The sequence below is a fragment of the Podarcis gaigeae genome, assembly GCF_964106915.1.
Source record: "Podarcis gaigeae genome assembly, chromosome: 12".
NCBI lineage: Eukaryota > Metazoa > Chordata > Lepidosauria > Squamata > Lacertidae > Podarcis > Podarcis gaigeae.
The window spans coordinates 57332092-57352982 of record NC_139688.1 but is presented as its reverse complement, the minus strand read 5'-3'; the positions used below and the strand labels follow the sequence as shown (position 1 = coordinate 57352982).

Sequence of the window (20891 nt, the reverse complement as noted above, 5' to 3'; positions counted from 1 at the left end):
TTTTTAGTTATTTGTTAGTATAGGTACAAATACTGTATAAATATAGCATTTTAATTAAAAGTTGAAAATTAAACTGCTGTAAATAAAAGCATACTGAAAAACTATTGCTGATCGAAAGTCTCTTGGACTCTTTAAACAAATACAGCAGCAGCTAGGGCAAAATTATACAACCTTTTATTAATCTAACTCTGCATCTCTGACTTGCAAGAAGTGCTCAAGCCGACAATCAGCTGATTTTTCAGCAGTCCAATTCAAAGCACTGCAGAAAACAGTGGGCAAAAAAGAGTCGCCTGACATTGTGTCAAACCTGGCCTGCAAGGGGTGGGGGAGATAACAATTGTGTTAGAAAGGTTCCACACCCCTGCCATAAACCATACAAAAATCTTTCCAGCTGAAAGAACTAGTCTGCTCAGGTTTGCCGAAGCAGTTGCCAAACGAACTAAAATGTAGTGTTTAGACTCCCTGTTCATATACAGCCTGAGAACACACTTCTTTAAAAAAATGATTGTCACACTCTTACCTCATCATACATGAACTGCAGCGTTAATGCAGATTTTCCTACACCTCCACTGCCTACCATGATGACTTTGTGCAGAGCCAAAGAATTTTGACTTTTGGGCTTATTTGCTGCCATTTTTGGATTTCAGATATTTCACACAAAGAAGGAACCTGGGTGAAGAAATGTTTTTTGAATTAATAAGGATTTTTAAACATTCATAAGGAGGTTCAGTAACTAAAATGTACAATAGCTACAAAATAAGTAGAAGCATGCTCCCATGGCTTAGCCCAACTTCAAAAACAATTACAGTAATACAAACACAACCTGCTCAGCATAACAGAATAAAGCAAAGAGAATTATTCTCTGAATAAGGATATAAGGACGGCTTTCAGCTTTTAGATATAAAAAAAATTAACATGCTTGGGATTGAACCTGCAACCTTTTGTATGAAAAACATGTGATCTACCACTGAGTTACAACTCTTCCAGTTGTTTCTGCTTTGTGGACATATTCACATATAAAACTAGTTCAAAGTCCTCTAACACGCCTATTTTTTTAAAGGGGGGTGAACTCTGAAATTAGCCGTCATGGTTTGAAGTATCTGGGGAAAAAATCTAAGTAAGGCAAATGTAATTGTAAGCCTCAGACATTTGCCAGAGGCTGGCCCAAAGTCATTCAGTGAGCTCCATGGCCAAGTGGGGATTTGAACCCTGATCTTCCAGGTCTTAGTCCAACACTTCAATTGCTACACCACACTTGTTTGCTCTTTCTGCGTACACACACATACACACACCACATATGTATGGTACCTTAATGTTTTTCCCTCTAGAGCAAATAGTAGCTGGGAATGGGAAAGGCAGTTACAAACATTCCCCTCTGCCATGCTAGTTTATTCTGGGAGTCTAGCAGATGCTTTTTCTTTCCTTTTTTAAAAATGGAAGTGTTGAGAGATCTGATGACAGATTTCCACTTCTAATACAGATTCCAAGTTGAGTGGTGTTAATTCCAATAAGGGAGTAGCTAGCCAATTCATGAATACAGTGGTACCTCGGGTTACGGACTTAATTTGTTCCGGAGGTCTGTTCTTAACCTGAAACCATTCTTAACCTGAGGCGCGCTTTCGCTAATGGGGCCTCCCGCTGCCACCGGTGCATGATTTCAGTTCTCATCCTGGGGCAAAATTTTCAATCCGAGGCACTACTTCCGGGTTAGCATAGGTTGTAACCCGAAGTGTTTGGAACCCGAGGTACCACTGTATATACATTGAGATACAAGGACTATTCAGAAAGTTCGACTTACATACACTTAACTGTTATGCAGACTGATGCTTCTCAGCAAACTTGCATAGGAAGTGCTACTGTGTTCAAGAGAGCTTATACCCAGGGAAACAAGCACAGGATCACAGCTTAATGTAAGCATGGATAAATGGCATTTGCAGGAAAAACTTATTTTTTTCTTTAAAATGCTGTATGTACTATACCACTCTAGGCACAGAAGAATTTAACATTCAGCATCTCTGTTAGTCCACAGCTTATTACAAGAGAAAAGTTGGGTATCATAGACGATACTTTTTTTATACACTTGGCTGCTTACATTTGCTTTCCAGCTCATTATATAGAATGCAAAGCTCATAGGATATGCATTTACATATAAGGTTGTCAAATTAGTGACGACAGGGTTTTGTGACAGTTTGCTTGGAAACAGTAAAAGCGCATACTGTACCAATTATATTTTCAGAACTGAGGCAGCCAAGTACTGGACTCTTAAAGATCTTATGCAACTAAAAGCTGCCTACCGCTACAAGGAAGGAGGACTACAATACAAAAGTACAGTTGGGATCTGTGGAACTTGTATTTTACAGGTGCCATATATTTAATACTAGGCAGGTACCATTGATATATTATTTGAGATGCTTGCTAAAAGGTTTTTTTTTTTTTTAAAGCAAGCCTACCCAGACATATAATTTAGGGTTCTGCTTTTTTAAATGCATATTCGTAAGTATTCATCTTTGTTAATCATGGCTGCAGTGGAAACAGAGTCCTGTGGACCTCCCTTCATATTGTGAAGAACTAGACAAAATAAAACACCCTCTGCAAAGAGATCACTGTTATGAGTTATGTAACATGACCAGTTTGGAGGTAGAAAGAGAATGCCATCACTAGAAGTATCTGCCATAGTGCTTGACTGCACTTTTGCATGCCCCGGCTGGTCTACTGCATCTACTAACTTCTTAACAGTACCATCTATATACAGTAAAGGTAAATCTAAAGGCCATAAGAAGTAACCAGAAAGAACAGGGGTCAGCAAACTTTTTCAGCAGGGGGCTGGTCCACTGTCCCTCAGACTTTGTGGGCGGCCAGACTATATATATTTTTTTGGGGTGGGGGGAGAACAAATTCCTATTTCCCACAAATAACCCAGAGATGCATTTTAAATAAAAAACACACATTCTACTCATGTAAAAACATGCTGATTCCCGGACCGTCCGTGGGCTGGATTTAGAAGGTGACTGGGTCGGATCCGGCCCCCTGGCCTTAGTTTGCCTACCCATGAGAAAGACCATAAACAGAAGCCACAATGCAGGAGTGTAAGATAAAATGCAAGTAAGACATCTACAGCCAAAGTCTGTAAAAGTGCTGTTTTCAGTAACAGTCTGCTTAAATGTATGTGAATCTCAACAGCTTAGTGCTGTTACAGCAGACCATGTATTGGTTTGATCCAGTGTCTGGACATGGAAACCTAAATCCGGGACATTTCACACAACATGGAAGCATGTACAGTCGTACCTTAGAAGTCGAACAGTCTAGTTCTTGAACGTTTTGGCTCCAGAACGCCGCAAACCCGGAAGTGACTGTTCCGGTTTACGAACTATTTTTGGAAGCTGAATGTCCGACAGGGCTTCCACAGTGTCAGATTGGCTTCAGGAGTTTCCTGCAGCCAATCAGAAGCCGCACTTTGGTTTTTGAATGCTTTGGAAGTCGAAAGTACTTCCGGAACGGATTCCATTCGACTTCCAAGGTACCCAGCAGGGAGATGTAGTCCATCCGAACTAACTGGACAAACACCACCTCCAAGGAGAGTGAGATTTCTATTGGGGCCTTCTAGACGCATTACCTCAGTCTCTTTACCACTATGAATCATTACCACAAGACAGTGGGACAATTTATCATATACCTACTAATGGCATCATCCCCACCACACCTGCTAATATCCCCAAAGCAAGCCATCAAAATAGCAAATCCCATCATTTTTGGCAGGGATGATGCAATCTACTCTGAAAATGTCCTCACCATTCAGGAATACAGTATGACTGTTCTTCCATCATTTGAGCAGTCTGAGCATGTTAGTGATTTAATAAACTACCGGTAAGTTATCAAAACACTTAATGGGGGGGGGGGGAGTCCAGCAACATCTGGAGGGCCAAAGGCCCACTACCTTTGGTTTAAGAGTTACCATGGGTATTTATATCCTACCCTTCAATGTATTACAATGGCAGTTTCACATTTTATTCCGCAGCCTAGATACATTGGTATTTACTGAAATCAACAAGTGATGCATGAATGGGATGTATTTATTCACAACTGCTCAGTGACTCATCCCAATACACTGCAACTCCCTGGTGCCGGTCTATTGGACATCTTCCCTTCACACTGTGTTCACTGCAACAGCCATTAGCATACCCAGATGGAAATATTATTGCAGTGGAAGGAAATTTGACAAATGTTGGTAACAGAAAATGGTGCTAAATGACCTGAGAGAATACAAAGTTTTTGCCTGACACTCCCCCCCCCAATTAGAATAGGCACCAGGTGAGCCTCTTAATGGAGAGTATCCTATAGCCAAGGAGCAAACAAGAAGACATTCTGTCTCATAGTCACCCACATTACTTCAGATTGAGAGGGGGCTATTTACCAGTTTGATTACGAACCAGAAAGTTCTCCCTAATAGCTTCATAGGAAGAAAGGAGGTAGTGACACTAATCTGTACAAAAGCACAAAGTGTTTTGGATAAAACTTAATATGTAAAGCACAGGATTATGCACATCCTCACAAGAAATCCAAGTTTAGAATACACAAATGTAAGTGTTAAGAAGATTAGAACAACTTCCCCATGTTGTTGCTAGCAGGTACAGACTAACAACTCTTAATAGAAATATTTTTAGCTTAGAGATAAATTTAATGAAAAGATTTGCTACATACAAATCCAAGGCCCAGTACAGATATACTATATACTGAAAATGAAATTGAGAAAAAACATTTTAAAAGTCAATAAAGGGCATGAAAATCCTGTTTTTTGTGCATTTAAAATAACTGTAAAAGGACTATTTTCTTTGTTTGACTAAGTTACTTCCATTTCAAACAAAGAAATGTAATACTCCTGGCAAGTCTGTCTAAGATTCATTATAGCCAGTGCAGTAAGTTGACAATGTAACTGACGCTTGCCTTTTTCCCCCCTGGTAGCAAATGTATTTTATGGCAAAATAATTTGATCAATTATCAACACAGTAAATGTTAGGCAGAAACTCTCAATGTCTTATTCCACCTTGCATTTTCCTGATTAATTAAATGCAGGCCAAAGACAGAAAGAGAATCTCTTTGTGGTTTCCATTTTAGGAATGTATGCATTTATAATGGAAGTTGGAGATGTGGTACAAAAGCAACTCATGAACATAGTCTTGCTGATAGAGCCTTGACTACTTCAAATCACAGCTTAACTATGAAGTCAGAGTGTGGCCTTGGGCCAAAGCATTCTCAGCTTTTCCTCTCCCTACAATTGCCTTCTATACAAGTAGTTTTGAGGGCAAGTGGGGCATTTAACAATTCATAATCTAAAGACTTAAGACAGCAGGTGGGCTGCCTCTGTAGATCTGCCCTGCCTTTAGCGAGACTTGTTCAATGTTGCCTGTTCTCATCAGCTCTGGAACACTTCACATAGCTGAACTACAGCAATCAGTAAAACATGTTCCAGGTCCCCCAAAACAAGATCCCAGGGAAGCAAAAATACATTTTAAAAATCTTTCCTAATATTTCTCCAACAAGACGTAACGTTTACACTTCTTTTCCCACTGAAGACACTTATAAGACGTATACTTATATGCAAACTTATAAGTTTGCATATGCCATGATTGCCTATCCCTCCCAGAGTTGTCAGTGACGCCTTTCACATTAGGGGGATGCAGGCAAACCCCCTTTGCGTCAAAAGCATGTGTGAGGGGGCAACAAGTCAACTGCACTGCTCCCAAAGAATTCAGCAACCATGAGGAGAGGCCCAGCCTATGAACATACTGACATAGCTGTGTAGTGCAGGAGTGGGCCTGTCCAATCTGCTTAAATCCTTACCCACCACCCAAAGATCTACTAGTAGATCCAAATTTACTTTCCACCCATCACTAATGTATAGCTCCTCCACACAAAGGGAACTCCTGGTTGGTCTTAAGAGTCCCCTCTCCCTGGCATTCAGCTCTCTTGAAACTCATTGGTAGGGCCCTTTCTTTCTCACTGTTACCAAATGCAGGACTCAACAAGTTTCGGCCTGCCTTACTTGCAAATTTGTCAGCACCAAGACATACATGCACCCTTCCCACAAGGCCCACAATCACAAACTACATCTCATATCAACCACAATGTCAAAGAAACTGCTCCTCTTTCTAGGTCTAAGTTTGGAGCATAGAACAGAAAAACAAGCCTCCACACACACACTTTGGAGCGAGGGAAAAGGTCTGTTCTGTGTCTTTGTCCAAAGGGTTCTCTGAGCACCTATCAAAGACGGAGGGACATCCAGGCACCTTCATTGTCCATCTCCAGGTTTGAGCATATGCAGGGATGTACTCTTACACTCTCTCTCTCTCTCTCTCTCTCTCTCTCTCTTTTTACCCCTTTCATAGTGTGGGGCTGACAAGGTAGCCAAGGCTAGTTAATTTGAACTCTCTTATTGAGAACTCTGATCCCAGGGGACAAAAATGGCGAAAGGATGAGGACATTGGAATAAGCTGATGTTGCATATACTGGAGACAGGTGGCTCCCAACTCAACAATTCTGATTCGATGAGGTCTTGGGGAGCACAAGCTTTTGGGTTTTTTTTTAAAGTTCAAGTTGTAAGATTTGTTCTAAAGTGGTAATGGAGAGCAGAAAAGATATTAAGGATTTCATCATGGGCTGAACAAGAATTTCTGCTGGGTTGCTAAAGTTATAATTTAAAAGCATGTTATTCTCATGGCTGTCAATACCAGGCAGTGCTGAAAGTGAGACTTGGTATATCATTCTACAAACTTGTGCAGTGCAAACTTGTAAGACTTCAATATAACACAATACTGTTAAATTTTAGAAACTGGGTAATGGAGAGCTAGGTTGCTTTCAGACACCCTGTTTATTAAGCATTCAACCTGATTTGTTTACAACAGAGTTTGCAGAGAGGTTGGGCAAAGCTGGCTATTTACTGAGCATTAATTCCAATTGGTTTGCAAGGCGTTTATTCAACATTGAATCAAATGTTGTTATCCCACAGTTTTTTGGGGAGGGAAGCAGAGGGGGCAGGTTTGTTTCAGAAGAGCATCAAATCAACTAACTGTGCAACCTGAATTTTCTGGTACGTGACTGACTTCAATCCAAAAATAGCAACACAGTCCAAATATGCCCATAGCTACACGTTTAAGTAGGGGCATTCAGTGTTAGAAATTAGCAAGGCGCATTTTGCTACTAGCATGGGTCCAATTGTGACCACGTGGAGATCTCTGGATGCCAAGCTTGATGACTGACATCTCCACCTGGCTGCCCCCCAAGCTTTCTTAAGCAGGGAAGCAGAAGAACTTATTTATTGTATTTATATCCTCCCCCTTTTCCTCAAAGGATTCCATAGTTCACCCCCTCCCCCAGTTAATCCCTACAACAATCCTGTGAGGTAGGTTAAGAGGCTGTGATTGGCCCAAGGTCACCCAGCAAGCTTCATGACTGAGGGGGGATTTGAACATTGATCTCCCAGGTCCTAGTCTAGCATTCTAAACCATTATACCACGCTGGCTTCCTAGAGTACTTCTGCTATGGGGCAGCTATATAAAATAAAGGGGTAAATAATTATGGGGAAAGCAAAATGTCAGTTGGAGAAGGATCTGAAATATTTCTCTTGAAGCCTGACTTTGTTTTCTTTTATATTTTAATGAGTTGTAAACTCATAAAAAAGGTACCTAGACATTCTGTTGTGGCAACCGTAACCTAGGTTTAAGGTGGCATTTGGCGATTAGCTTATATATATGAGTTTCTAAAACTGGGCACACTTTACTGTTAAAAGTTCTTGAGCGTTTTGAAAGCAAGTACCAGTGGTCTGGTGCTGGTTGTGGTTGCTGTTTTCACTACCCAAGCATCTGCTGCTAGAAGTGTTTTACTAATCCAACAGACTCTACAAGGCATATGTAATTTAGAATTTGCAAACATACTTAGCTACAGACAAAATTCACTAGCTTGAAATGGAGTTATGCAAATGTTTTCAAAGCATATGAGAATTTAGATATAGAAGGAATCATTTTTTTTCCTTTGACCCAGTTAAGGGAGGGGGAATGTAGACACTTAGAAATCTTAGTATTCAAACTAAATGATATCTCAGCTTCTCAAGTATAACAAAAAAAAAAAAATAGTAAAGGATGAACGCAAACAATGGAGTCACACTGAAATTACATCAGTAATTAAGCACTCTCCTAAGCTCTGTACTCAGAATGTCTTACATACAGCTAATTTATGCTCAGCAAGTCTTGTATCCCAAGGTCCTTTCAGCAATGGGAAAGAGCAGTAAAGCTGCATTCAAGGCAATTCAACTGTATTAATGTATGTAGGATATTCACCCATAACTTCTTATGATAAATTCGCATACATAACAGTACAAATTCCAGAATCTACAGAGTAGCTTTCCTGCGCTTAGGATGGCTCACTTTGTATAAATGAACAGATTTCCAAATTACATGTCTAAGGTCAGCAAGTACAGTAAGTATATGAAATCCTTAAGTATCCCTGTAAACTTTGAAAATGCTTGCATTTGAAAATGCCTTTCTCATGATGACTTTGGCTTGAGTGCAGCAGCCTAACTAAGCCTAATGACACACCCAGCACTCTTCAAGAAGCTCCGCTTCCCTACAGACTCAGGAGTGGAACATTTATTCACAGAGGAGGGAGGCCATCTAAGCTCCTGCTTATAATCCTGTCCTCAATACCCAAGTATTTCAGCAAGCAGTACAGCAGTAGCCTGGATCTTGTCAACAACAATGCAGCATAGAAGGGGGGCAATGGGTGGAAGGGGAGCAACTCCCCCCCCCCCATGCTCTGGACAAATTATGCCTTTGGTCTCAAGAAGGGACCCGGAACCTGACTTCATATTGAAGGAATTTAGCCTCAGAACATTAAGCAGTCAAGTGGCTTAGATGGCTTTGTAAAAGAGATTACGCTAATTCGTGGGGGATGGAGGGATCCAGCAACAGTTCTTCAACCACCGCAGGTTAACGGAAGTTGTGCATTCAGAGCTAGTGCACCAAGCACTACCTGGTACACATGACAGACAGCAAGAGGTGCGTGTGTGTGTGTGTGTTGCGTGTACACTTTCACACGCAGGTCGACCTCCGGGAAGCACCTGGCTGGCAACTGCGGGAACCAGGAGCCTGACCTCGGCGGGGCCCCAAGCCCCATCCAGCAGAGTCCGCTCTCTTTGTTCTTGGGAGAGCCCCCGGCCCCAAACGGCAGACCGGAGCCCAGGAAGACCCTCCGCCCCAGCCAGTTCAGCACTGCGGAGAGATAATGGCCGAAAGGCGACCCCCCAAAGACAGCAGCCCCTTTGCTGAAGGCGAGCCCAGCAGCCCCCCAGCAACCACCCCGCAGAGACAGGGAGCCCCCGCGGAGGCGCAAGGGCGGGCAGGCGGGAACCGGGCAGAGAAAACCCCTTCGGCCTTCCGAGGCGAAGAGAAGGACAGCCGCCTGCCCGCCCTCGACCACTAGGCCGCCCACCCCGCCTGCAGCCTCGCCCGGGTCCCACCCCGCCGCCGCCGGGGCCAACTCGAGGCGCGACCGGGAAGGGAGGGAGGGCGGGCAGGCCGGGCCCGTCTCACCTGCTGAGGAAGGGCCAGGAGCGGCGCGCGGGGAAGAGGAGGACGGGGACGCAGCTCGACGCGGCCTGCGCCTGCCTGCCTGCCTGCAGCTCCCGGGCCGGCGGCGGGCGGTGAGGCGGCGGGCGGCACCTCAGTCTCTGGCTGGCTGGCGGGCGCGCCCTGGTCGAAGCCAGCTCCTCCCGCTCCTCCTCCCGACGCAGCCGAGGCGGAGGAAGGGGGCGAGGCGGGGCCTAAAACAACCCAACGCCGCCGCCGCCGCCGCCTCCTCGAGCGCCTTCCGGGCCGCTTTCGGGGGCGGGAGACGCAGCCGCCGTTCTCTGTGGCGGGGCGGGTGTCGGCTTCTCCTCAGGCGCCGCTGGGCTCCGTAGGCCCTTCCTGAGGGAGGGAGAGAGAGAGAGGTAAGGGGGGCCCCGCGCGCCAAGCCGCCTTCCCGCCTCAGGCGAAGGCTCCGCCCGCAGCCGCCGCTCTTCGCCGCCGGGGGAGGAGGAGGATCGTCCGGGTTTTAATGAACGAGGCGTCGGGGTGGAGCGAGAGGAGGAGGCGGCCTCGGCCTCGATCCCCGCAGCCCCCGCCCCCAGGGAGGCCTTCCGACCGGGCCGGCGGAAAGACGGCTGCCCCGCTCGCCTCGGGAACCGCGATCCTCCGGGCGGCGGCCGGTTGAGCCACTGACTGGGAAGGCAGGTATCCCTTTCCGACCGCCAGTCCGCCATTAAACGACTCCCCCGCCTCGGGAAGGCGTGGGGTGGGGGTGGGAGAACTGGGTCCCCCTCCCCGGCTAGGCTAAAGGCCGCCGTCCAGCGGCAAAGCACCTGCCTTGCGTGCAGAAGACCCCCGCTTCGCTCCCCCCGTGGCAGGAGAGACACTCCCCGCCTGAGGCCATGAAGAGCAGCTGCTGCTGCCGGTCAGTGTAGAGCAGCTTTTCTCAACCGTGGGCAGCAGCAGCAGCTCTCCAAGGCTTCAAGCGGGGAGCGTCTCTCCTGCCACGGGGCGCCCAGGTGTTCTTGAACTACATTTCCCATCATCCCTTGGGCACTTGCAGTGCTGGCTAGGGATGATGGGAGTTGTAGTCCGGCAACACCTGATCTCCTAATCGTTTGGTTGCATTGAGGAGGTTAAGGGGTGATATGATAGCCATGTTCAAATACATAAAAGGATGTCACATAGAGGAGGGAGAAAGGTTGTTTTCTGCTGCTCCAGAGAAGCGGACACGGAGCAATGGACCCAAACTACAAGAAAGAAGATTCCACCTAAACATTAGGAAGAACTTCCTGACAGTAAGAGCTGTTCGACAGTGGAATTTGCTGCCCAGGAGTGTGGTGGAGTCTCCTTCTTTGGAAGTCTTTAAGCAGAGGCTTGACAACCATATGTCAGGAGTGCTCTGATGGTGTTTCCTGCTTGGCAGGGGGTTGGACTCGATGGCCCTTGTGGTCTCTTCCAACTCTATGATTCTATGATTCTATGACTCAAGGTGATGGGAAGGCTGGGCAATACTGTACTGAGCAGTAGGCTCCAGTATAAGTTCCCATATTGACCTGCTAGTGCATCCAGCGCTGGCTTTGGTTCCCATGCAGAGTAGCATCCCCCTCTCTCTCTGTCTCTGCCACTCTGTGGTCTTCAAGCCTCGGGCATGAGAAATGCTAGCCGCAAACAATTCTGTTCAGTGCCTGGTGCCAATAAATGTGGGGTAGGGTCTTGATGGGTGAGAGGCCAGACATGTCTCAGGGGTCAGTGTTGGGGGACTGACTCTGAGGGAAAGCAAGCAAGAGGGCTCCATGTTGGGGCTGCAGCTGGCTCCCTTCTTCCAGTGCCAGCAATACAGGGAGGGCAAGGAGAGCCATGGTGGGGAAGGCCACAGATCATGAGAAGGTGGCCCAGAGAAAGAGCATCCCCGGCCACCACTGGGTCAAAGACTGCTGGGGTATCCAGGCTTAAAAGAGAAGGCATTAACTGGACCCCTTGAAGCAGGCGTCTCTGGAATGGAAAGAGACTAATCTTGTGGCTAAGGTAGTGTCTATAGACATGAAAGTGCATGTGTCAATTATCTACACTATTGTCAAGTGGTCTTCTATAGGCAGTGTTTTTATTCTTCCTTTTCTTGACTCTGATGCTGATACTATTTGTAGGAGCAACAGTCTGACGACTTACACTTTCCATCCTGTGTTAGCAGTATACTGCATTTTAGATGATATACCTACCAGTGAAGGTCTGCCACATTTACTGGTGAAAGGGATGTTGTTGACATGCCTGCACAAACTGTCAAAGTTGCCTTGCGACTCTTTAAAATGAAAGTCCTCCCTCTTCTACTGGTGGGCATTGCCTTGGGCTCACGTAGGGACTTTGAAAAATTGGAATCTATCCAAACCCAATTCCTCAGGGCCATACTCAGGATCCCCCCCTCCGTGGCAGGTGCGATCATGAGATTGGAAACCGGTTGCCAAGCCTTTAGGTATGTGGCCCTGAAAGCGAAATTATGGCTTTGGCTTAAGCTTTGCTTCAGACCGGTGGGTTTGGCCCCCTTGATTCTGAGGGATAACTTTAAATCTCCATGGGAAGGGGAGATAGTGGAGGAAGTGCAGAAGTGCGGGTTGTCCTCCCTTTATATAGAGTCCATGACGTATAGCCACGCAAAGGCGGTGATCGCCCAAAGATTAAGGGATATTGCGAGACAGGAGGACATAGCCCGTGTGAAACCTGGGCTGTTTCTGGGGGAGCAGATGTACCTAGCTGCTCCAGCTCGCTACCTGGCGGATATCCACTACATGGAATACCGCAGACTATTTACCGCGGCTAGGCTGAATGTTCTTGACTCGGCGGTTCTGAAGGGAAGATATGGAGGAGTCCCATATGACCAGAGATTATGCCATTGTGCGTTGGGTGAGGTAGAATCCACAGAGCACATTTTAATGAGCTGTCCCTTCTACAACGATTTAAGACAGTATCTTATAACCCCATACTTACCCCAGCTTAGTCCCCGACAAAGAGGAAAGCAGACAGCATATCTGCTAAATAAGTCTTCTAGGAAAACAACTTTGTCAGTGGCTAAATTCCTTTTCCTGGCACTCAAGCGTCGGAAACGTACAATTGAATGCCTTGATGTGGGTTATCTGTGAGAGGTTTAGTGCTGTGGCCCTACCTTATTCATGTACCCCTATGATGTTTTAGTTCATAATTCTGTATTGTGTTTTATTTCTGTGTTTTATTTCTGACTATCGGTCGAATAAAGGAAATTGATTGATTGATTGACATGCCTGCAGTAGTGCAGTTGCACCATGGAAGATAACACATCTCAGAGGTGGATAAAGGAGGAGAGGCCAAGTTAGGTATAATTCTAAACAATGCTCAAAAGGGTCAATCTCCACTTACCACCCACAGATCACCATTTTCCCATCGTGCACATGATGCATGTATTTATTTTTATTATTTAACACTTATAGAATACAGTACCTACATGAAGGTTCAGAGTCTAACACAGGGGTCAGCAAACTTTTTCAGCAGGGGCCAGTCCACTGTCCCTCAGACCTTGTGGGGGACCGGACTATATTTTTTTGGAGGGGGGAAATGAACAAATTCCTATGCCCCACAAATAACCCAGAGATGCATTTTAAATAAAAGGACACATTCTACTCATGTGAAAACATGCTGATTCCCGGACTGTCCGTGGGCTGGATTTAGAAGGCGATTGGGCTGGATCTGGCCCCCGGGCCTTAGTTTGCCTACCCATGGTCTATTTTTTTTTATAAGATATTTATTGAAATTTTAAGAGTTACAAAAAGAAAAAGCAAAGAACATCATTTTAAACAAAAAAAAAAGATAAAATACAAAAAAGAAAAAAGAAAAAGAAAAAAGAAAGAGCAGAGAATTAAAATCCATTAAGCAAAAAGAAAAAACAAGAAAAAATACAACAAATCTTCCCATTACTTATCTTTCATTAGCTTATTTCCCTGACCTCCTTACACCTCCCTTTTTTGTATTCTAGGTCAATTATCCATTTCAGCAAATCCTTTCCCTCTTTTCAAATTTTTGTCCTGTAATTTATCTTGACATTAATATAACTTTACTTTCCCTCCTTTCACCAATTAACAGTCTGTTTTTTCCTAAATCTTTGTAACATTTCTGCTAAAATCACATAAATTCATTCCAACATCATTCTAACATTCATTAATTTTACAATGTTTCTGTAAATAGTCTTTAAATTTCTTCCAATCTTCCTCCACCGACTCTTCTCCCTGGTCTCGGATTCTGCCAGTCATTTCCGCCAGTTCCATGTAGTCCATCACCTTCACCACGGTCTAACAAACACTATACACAAAAAGAAAAAGGATTGGGGAAGTAAGAGGAAAACTAGCATTTCAGAAGCTGCTCCTTTGCTGACTGATGGAGACAACATTGCTAAGATTTTCTTCTTGAGAGGAAACAAACAAGTACAGGCATCCAGTGATTCTTGGCCACCTAGCTGCTGGCAGAGCCCATAGATTGCCTCATTTCATCTCTATGATCCCAGGTAATGGCAGTTGGAGCAGTGGGTTATTTTATGTATAGAGGGTACGGAAGCAAGTTCCCTGCATCTGCTCTGGCACCTTGCTGTGATCTTCCTGGGAGGCAGAAGAGGTGGCTGCCTAAGGCTGTGATGAGTAAGAGAGTGTGCTTTCCTTTGGTTCTTCAAAAAGCTCATGCTAGTTTGAGTCATATGTACAGGTGTCAACAACACTACAACCATGAAGCAAACAGCCACTCTTCACATGACAGACCAAGCAAATAAAAACTCCAAGTGGGAACAGGAAACAACAATCAAGAGCCCAACAACTAAAGTACAGGATGATGAAAATGTCTAGCTTTTAGGATCATGACACTTACAAGTCAAGGACAGGATTGAGACTAGCTCCTTCCACAGGTACAGAGTCATTTCTCACACAGCAAACTGTTGCACTATGGAACCAGACACATTGCACTGGTAAAGATGAAGGTACAGTTCTGCCTGCTACAGGCTTCTCTTCCCCCAAAACAGATCTGGAGTCTTAGTATTACTGGAACAGTGTTGCATTTTATATACACACACATTTGAACACTAATCTTATAAAATAAAGAGTGAATCATAATGCTAGGAATTGACTGCAGTTTAGCCACACCATTCAGTGGAAATGCCTCTCCACCCACAGAAAATGACAGGTGCATAATTTATACATTTTGTGTTCTGACGAGAGTTGTTATGCTGCCCTCAAAAGCTGTCACTCTATATTGATGAGGGAAATGGAAAAAGTGAGGGCAACTCCTGGAAAACAAAGGTTTCTCTGTGAACTGTTTCTTCATTCACTTGAACCACCAGAATAACCAGAGTTGAGATTAGTTTTAAATTATGTACACCTTGCATAGACATTGTGGGTTATATAAAGGAGAGCTTTTTCTAGAGGCAAGGTTTCTGGAGCTTCAGATTTTAGGCTGCGTGGCTTGCAAATAAGGAATGGCTTCAAATCCTGCAAAGTTGTGGGGGTGTTGTAAGTCTTTTTTTTTTTACAAGCCTGTTGTACGGACACTCCTTACCATTGTTATAGCTTCTTGGTAGCAGGAAGTAGAAGGTTCCCGTGCTCCTTGCTAGAAGAAGAATGGCGCTGCTTAGGAGCACCCCATTCTGACATTAATTCCACCAAGGCAGATGGCAGAAGCAAAATATGAATTAGGATTGTGTCAGATAACTGTCCAGTGTTTTTTTTTTTTTTTACTACAGCACATGCTTTATGGTAACTCTAGCTTCTGGTGGGGAGGGAAATGCAAATCTATCCACAACCATAGCAGTAGTGCTGCTTTCTTTCAAAAGTGTGGTAGGGTAAGAACATAGCTCAGTGGTAAAATAAGTTTGGCATGCAGAAGCTCTCAGTTGAATCCCCAGCATATCCAGGACTGATTGGTGGGGGGGGGGGGGCTTGTCTGTTGCCCCGGAGAGCTGCTGAAATAATTGACAATATTGAGCTAGATGGACCAATGGGTTTGACTTGGAAAAAGGGTAGTTTCCTAACATTTTAATAGTCCTTTTGAAAGACCAGAAAGACTGAGTTCAATAGGTTTCCCTAAGAAAGGAGTTTTATAATTGTATAGTCACCATGAATAATGCCATGTACAAAGTTTAAGCTACAAAAGTTTCCCCAAATAACTTGGAAAGAGAACTTAATATTGTATTATTCCTAGAAACAAGAAGTTGAACATGTATTTAATTGTTGAACAGAAGTTACCTGTGGTTCCCCAATGGGTAGCACACCCACAGTATGTACAAATCCAGGTTCTTCTACTGCTTTTAGATGATCAGCTCCCCCCAAACCAAATGTATGCCTGAAATACTCTGGTGAATTGAAAGGTATTCTTGAGCATATTCTTAATTTGCACAGGAATATCCTTGCCTTGTCTCAGACAGTAACTAACCTTGACCCAGGTTTGTCCTCTGTGATTGTCACATTAGCTTGCTTGCTTACCTGGAAGACCGACTAAAGACTGACCCAACATGTTTAGTCAGTCTTTCAAATAAGCAAGCTTTTAGTAAACACACATAAGACCGGACTGCAGTTCAAGGACAGTAAGTGCTATAAAGCTATAGATTTTTTTAGCTGCTGATAATCATTGTGTTCTGTCCTTTAAATATCCCAGCACAGGGTTTTGAGAATAAAAACATCAAAATGATGTAATAGTAAACAAAAAATCGATATCAATCCAGATGCTCCTAACTTGTTGCTAGGAAACACTAATCTTTTGGGTAGGCTCTTCTTAAATTGCCAGGAAATTGCTCCTGAAATTCCTGCTGGTGGTGGGGAAATGTCTTAATAAACTGGAGCAACTGGAGCATACTGAAGAAAATACTATTTTTCCACTCTGCTACACTTAGCTAAACAGAAAAGAGTCCCTTTCACCTGTAACAGTAAATTGGACAGTTGCTCCAAGAGGAAGTCAGGTTAACTACTGGCAAAAAAAACCAAAACCTACTGGGAACAACAAAATGAATCATGCAGTGGATAATTAACATTCACACTGACTTTTGCTACACCTGCAAATTAACTTCCATACTGACTTTCTCTATATCTCCACTGTACACTTATTTTATATAAGCTGCCCAGAGTGGCTGGGGAAACCCAGCCAGATGGGAGGGGTATAAATAATAAAATTATAATTATAGAGAGAGTGAGAGAATATTGAAGAACCTTTATTTGTTCTGCACTAGTCTGTCAATCCTTTAAAAAAAAAGTTTTGTTAACATGTAGTACAGGAAACTACCCATTTACTCAGGGGTTATGTGAAATTGCATAGATTTGGAAAAGCCAGCAAACACCCTCTAAACCTCTGGAAACCCTTGGAAAACCCTTTAAAAAACAAGAACACCTTTTGGTACATTAAATGCTGACAGATTTACTCTGCTATAAATTTCCCAGATGGAGCCCACTGCAACAGCGCAATGAAGTGTTCTTCTTAGCTGTTACACCTGGATATATGGGGGGGGGGGAGCATGAAATCCATGAACTTTTGGACCTCTTGTTTCCTACTCATTTCCTCTCTTCCCATATGTCAGCTAAGACTTCTATGCATCTGATAAGATTGACTGTATTCTGCAAAAGCATCGGCCATAATAAATTCTGTTAGTCTTTAATGTATTACAAAGCTTCCCTTGGGGTATGAAGACACAGCAGTTGGAAGTATCTGCTACCTCAGAAGTGACAAGGTTGGGCTGCTGGTGGCCATTTCTTGAGAAGACACTTTCTTCTCCCCTCCCTCATCGTGCCAATAGTGCAGCTCACAAACAAGCTGCCTCGTAAGCCATGGTTTTGATCAACACAAAGTCTGTTGTGACCCTGCAAGGAGTGTGAAGGTTTTAAGTTCCATTGCCTTTTTCTCTGCTCCTTGAAGAGAGGAGTTAATAAAAGTATACAGCCGTACCTCGGAAGTCGAACAGAATCCGTTCCAGAAGTCTGTTTGACTTCTGAAACATTCGACTTCCAAAGTTTGGTTTCTGGTTGGCTGCAGGAAGCTCCTGATCATGGTCCCTATTCACCAGCAAAAGTTGGGTGTGGGGATTCAGAGTCTTTTTCCCTTCATTATTTAGTGCAAGTGCTGAACTTCTCAACATACACACATTATCAGATGTATTTTATATGCAAACATTTGTTTCAGTAGGTGTCATTTCCCTGCAGGTTTCAGTCTGATTGCTCAAGCTTCCCACCCTGCTAGACTTCAGCTGCTTCTGCCCATAACCCCTCACGGTTATTAGCACAGACAAGATGTCCTGGGTGCAAGCTGCAGTCAGCCAGCACAGCGAAGATGTGTTTGATGAAGATGCAAATGAAATGGACATAGCTCAGAAAGAATGGAAGAGCACCATGGAGAAACGAGTCAAAGTAATTATATGGTTTGGGTTGGGGATTGACCACATCATTGACATAAAAAAATAGCTATTGAGATTCCAAGCTGGATTAGCCTTTAGAAGAAAAAAAAATTCCTTCCAGTAGCACCTTAAAGACCAACTAAGTCAGTTCTTGGTATGAGCTTTCGTGTGCATGCACACGAAAGCTCATACCAAGAACTGACTTAGTTGGTCTTTAAGGTGCTACTGGAAGGAATTTTTTTTGTTTTGACTATGGCAGACCAACACGGCTACCTATCTGTAACTAGCCTTTAGAAGGTTTAGCAGGTCCACATATACTCCGACACACCTCAGTCAGCGCAGAGGCAAATAAGGTGTAGGGAGGATGTGTTCGTTGCAGGGAGAAGATAATCCATATTGGGGGAAAGGGAGAGCCTTTGCTCACTGACCTTCACTGCAGAGTTGCTGATCAGAGGATTAAGGGTCAGCTATAGTATTCTGTTTGGGAGAAACATAGTTCTGGAATTAAGCAGAGAAAGTCATTTTCAGATGAAACTAACGGCAATCCACAAGGATAGCTTAACTGTTAATAATGCACTGTCTTGTGTCATGCTATATAATCAAAGATTCAATTTTCCTCTTTCTTTTTTTTTATTTGTTCAGTCCATGCAACTGGAAGGGCTGAAAAAGATCTCACACTTTTGTTATTGTGCCGAATATCCTCTGTCTGCTCCAGAAGCACTTTTTTCATGATGAGGTTGACTTTTTAAAGCTACATGATTGGTACACATATTATGTGTAAGCCACACCTCTAGAGCAAACATTTTTATAACTGCAGATGGACCTCATTTCATGATGGCTTATTTGAATAAGCCAGGCAGATACTGATGAGTACTGTACTGTTTCTTTTTACATCCTAGTTGTTAATGTGATTTTGATCTCTTTGCTCAAAGGAAGGCTATAGGGAGGGAGCAGAAGCTGGAAAACTGCTGACAGTTCAACAGGGTTTTAATCAGGGGTATAAAGAAGCAGCAAGGAAGATGATCTCATGTGGCCAACTCAAAGGAACCATAAGGTATGTAGTAAAGCAGCATTTTAAAAAAAAGGAATGGAAATTAATTGTACAAGTTGTTAAACTGATAGCAGACCTCCACCAGAGAAATATATCTATTAATATCGTCTGCTAATATAGTGCCCATTTAAATTATGAACACTTAACTTTTTATCCATTCTTTATTGTCATATCCTGCAGGGAACTGGGGTGCACAGCCAACACAGCAGGATTTAACACCTGCTGTTTAATACTGCTGTTTAATACTAACACCTGCTGTTTAATACTTAATTCGGTAGGATTTAATGTAAACCTCTTCACGATCAAGAAGGGTTTTGCATTGAAATTCATTCTAACAAAATCCCCTTCCATCTTACCAGCACCTTGCTTCCTGCAGGTTACTTTGAAGTTCTGACAATGGGACTTGTCACCAGATCACCTGATGCCATTGTGATGTTCGGTGATTGACAGGACAGATAAGGATCTCTCCTGTGAAGCCAAAAAGGCTCCCCACCCCTTAATATAGCCACTTGTCCTGATACAATGTCACTCTCTGTTGAACTTGAGCTACTGGAGAACAGAAAAAGATGGCAACAGTAGTCCGTTTGGTTTGTAGCATTTGAAAGCTACAGCCAACTTGTCCTTCCGTGCTGCTATGAAACCTGGAGGCAGCCTCTTCCATGTAGACCTCCACTGAAGGTGCCTTATAGATGCACTGTGGAAGGAGGAAATTTTCAAACTACAATGGTACCTCAAGTTACAAATGCCCCAGGTTACAAATGCTTCAGGTTACAAACTCCGCTAACCTGGAAGAGTTGCCCCGAGTTGAGAACTTTGCCCCAGGATGAGAATGGAAATTGTGTGCCAATGGTGCAGCAGCAGCAAGAGGCCCCATTAGCGAAAGCACGCCTCTAGTTAAGAACAGTTTCAGGTTAAGAATGGACCTCCGGAACGAACTAGAGGTACCACTGTACTCCATGCCTGCCATTTCTGAGCAAAGACTGTCTCCTGTCTCTGGATTTCCCCCCTCAACTATTATGGGCTGTAGGAACTTGATTCCATTATAATGAGTATCTCAGGCATTTGCTAGATAGAAAGTAGGAAATGATACATCGTCCTAGAAAAAGGTTATTTGATTGGTGCCATGGTGATTTCTAGATTTCTTATATGGCACTGCAATTGGAATACAAAACTATTCTAGGTTAATGTTCTGCTCAGTTGCCCTTTATAAATGAGAATAAATCTGGGAGGGGGATAATGTTTTTTTAAAAGCTGTCTTCTTATTTACATTTGGTCTCAGATCCATTTTTAACTTTCATTGTTTTTATAGTGCTCTTTCGTTCTGGTGTCAGCACAATGGATGCAGTTCTGGAGTGCTGAGCGAGGTAACTGACCTGCTGAATGAACTGGGAAAATATGAAGAATCTGTGTTTAGAAGTCTTAACTCTACCCACCTGCAGCCCCATGTTGAAGACTTGATGGATACTATTGAGGACATGGACCTTGGTCATGCCCTCTTACCTGAGAAACAGCATGATGGCACTACAGGTGGAAGAATCTCTGAAAATGGCATTGAGTTTAGTGGACAGTGTTGCAGAAATGATAGCAGGACTGGATCCTTCCAAGAAGAATGTTGCAGGAGGAGAAAAGGTGGCACTGATTCCAAAAAGCCAGTGTTTACTTGGCTAAAAGAAAAAACTATCAATTTAGTAGATCAGCTAGGTTTGCCACCAGACACAATTGAACACATTCGACTATTGCAAAGTTAATTCATTGTGTGGAATTTTAAAAAGTTTTTTTAAAGTATCGTTTCCCCCCAGATATACAACTACCTCAAAACTGGCTGAAATGCAGAGATTTTGCTTTCAAATATTGCTTAATGTGCCCTTTATATAGTAGATAAAATCCTGTGGTACTACATGAA

At 43.6% G+C, this 20891-nt stretch overlaps 2 protein-coding genes and 1 long non-coding RNA gene across 5 annotated transcripts in view; 1 reads left to right on the top strand and 2 right to left on the bottom strand.

The window, feature by feature from the left end:
- RALA (RAS like proto-oncogene A) overlaps positions 1–10532 on the bottom strand; it is a 21026-nt gene extending 10494 nt beyond the window's left edge. Inside the window, exons 1-2 of one of the 2 annotated variants that reach the window (XM_083706425.1) lie at positions 10391–10532; positions 521–669 (exon numbers count right to left, since the gene is read on the bottom strand). In XM_083706425.1, coding sequence (XP_083562551.1) covers positions 521–634 — 114 coding nt within the window. In that variant the 5' untranslated portion in view covers positions 635–669; positions 10391–10532. Of the gene's footprint in view, positions 1–520; positions 670–9581; positions 9715–10390 lie in introns of those variants that run through there. The other variant, XM_083706424.1, reaches the window with a different exon arrangement.
- On the top strand, positions 9659–20891 carry YAE1 (YAE1 maturation factor of ABCE1). 2 transcript variants are annotated; one of them, XM_083706420.1, is made up of 4 exons: positions 9659–10258; positions 17747–17950; positions 18870–18991; positions 20298–20891. In XM_083706420.1, exons 2-4 carry the CDS (start codon positions 17834–17836, stop codon positions 20734–20736), a joined length of 678 nt encoding a protein of 225 aa, XP_083562546.1. In that variant the 5' UTR covers positions 9659–10258; positions 17747–17833; the 3' UTR covers positions 20737–20891. The 2 variants fall into 2 exon arrangements, with proteins under 2 accessions (XP_083562546.1, XP_083562547.1); XM_083706421.1 differs by having other exon boundaries at positions 10154–10262.
- On the bottom strand, positions 16800–17809 carry LOC310828719. Its single transcript, XR_014557088.1, has 2 exons — positions 17681–17809; positions 16800–17637 (listed from the first exon to the last, which is right to left on the bottom strand). It is a non-coding gene; the product is annotated as an uncharacterized lncRNA (long non-coding RNA).

Bases quoted from the DNA above. Each gene is read 5' to 3' on its own strand.
- YAE1 (XM_083706420.1), top strand. From the start codon at position 17,834: ATGTCCTGGGTGCAAGCTGCAGTCAGCCAGCACAGCGAAGATGTGTTT. The intron at 17,951-18,869 runs GTAATTATATGG...CTTTGCTCAAAG, and splicing joins CCATGGAGAAACGAGTCAAA to GAAGGCTATAGGGAGGGAGC. The intron at 18,992-20,297 runs GTATGTAGTAAA...TTGTTTTTATAG, and splicing joins CAACTCAAAGGAACCATAAG to TGCTCTTTCGTTCTGGTGTC.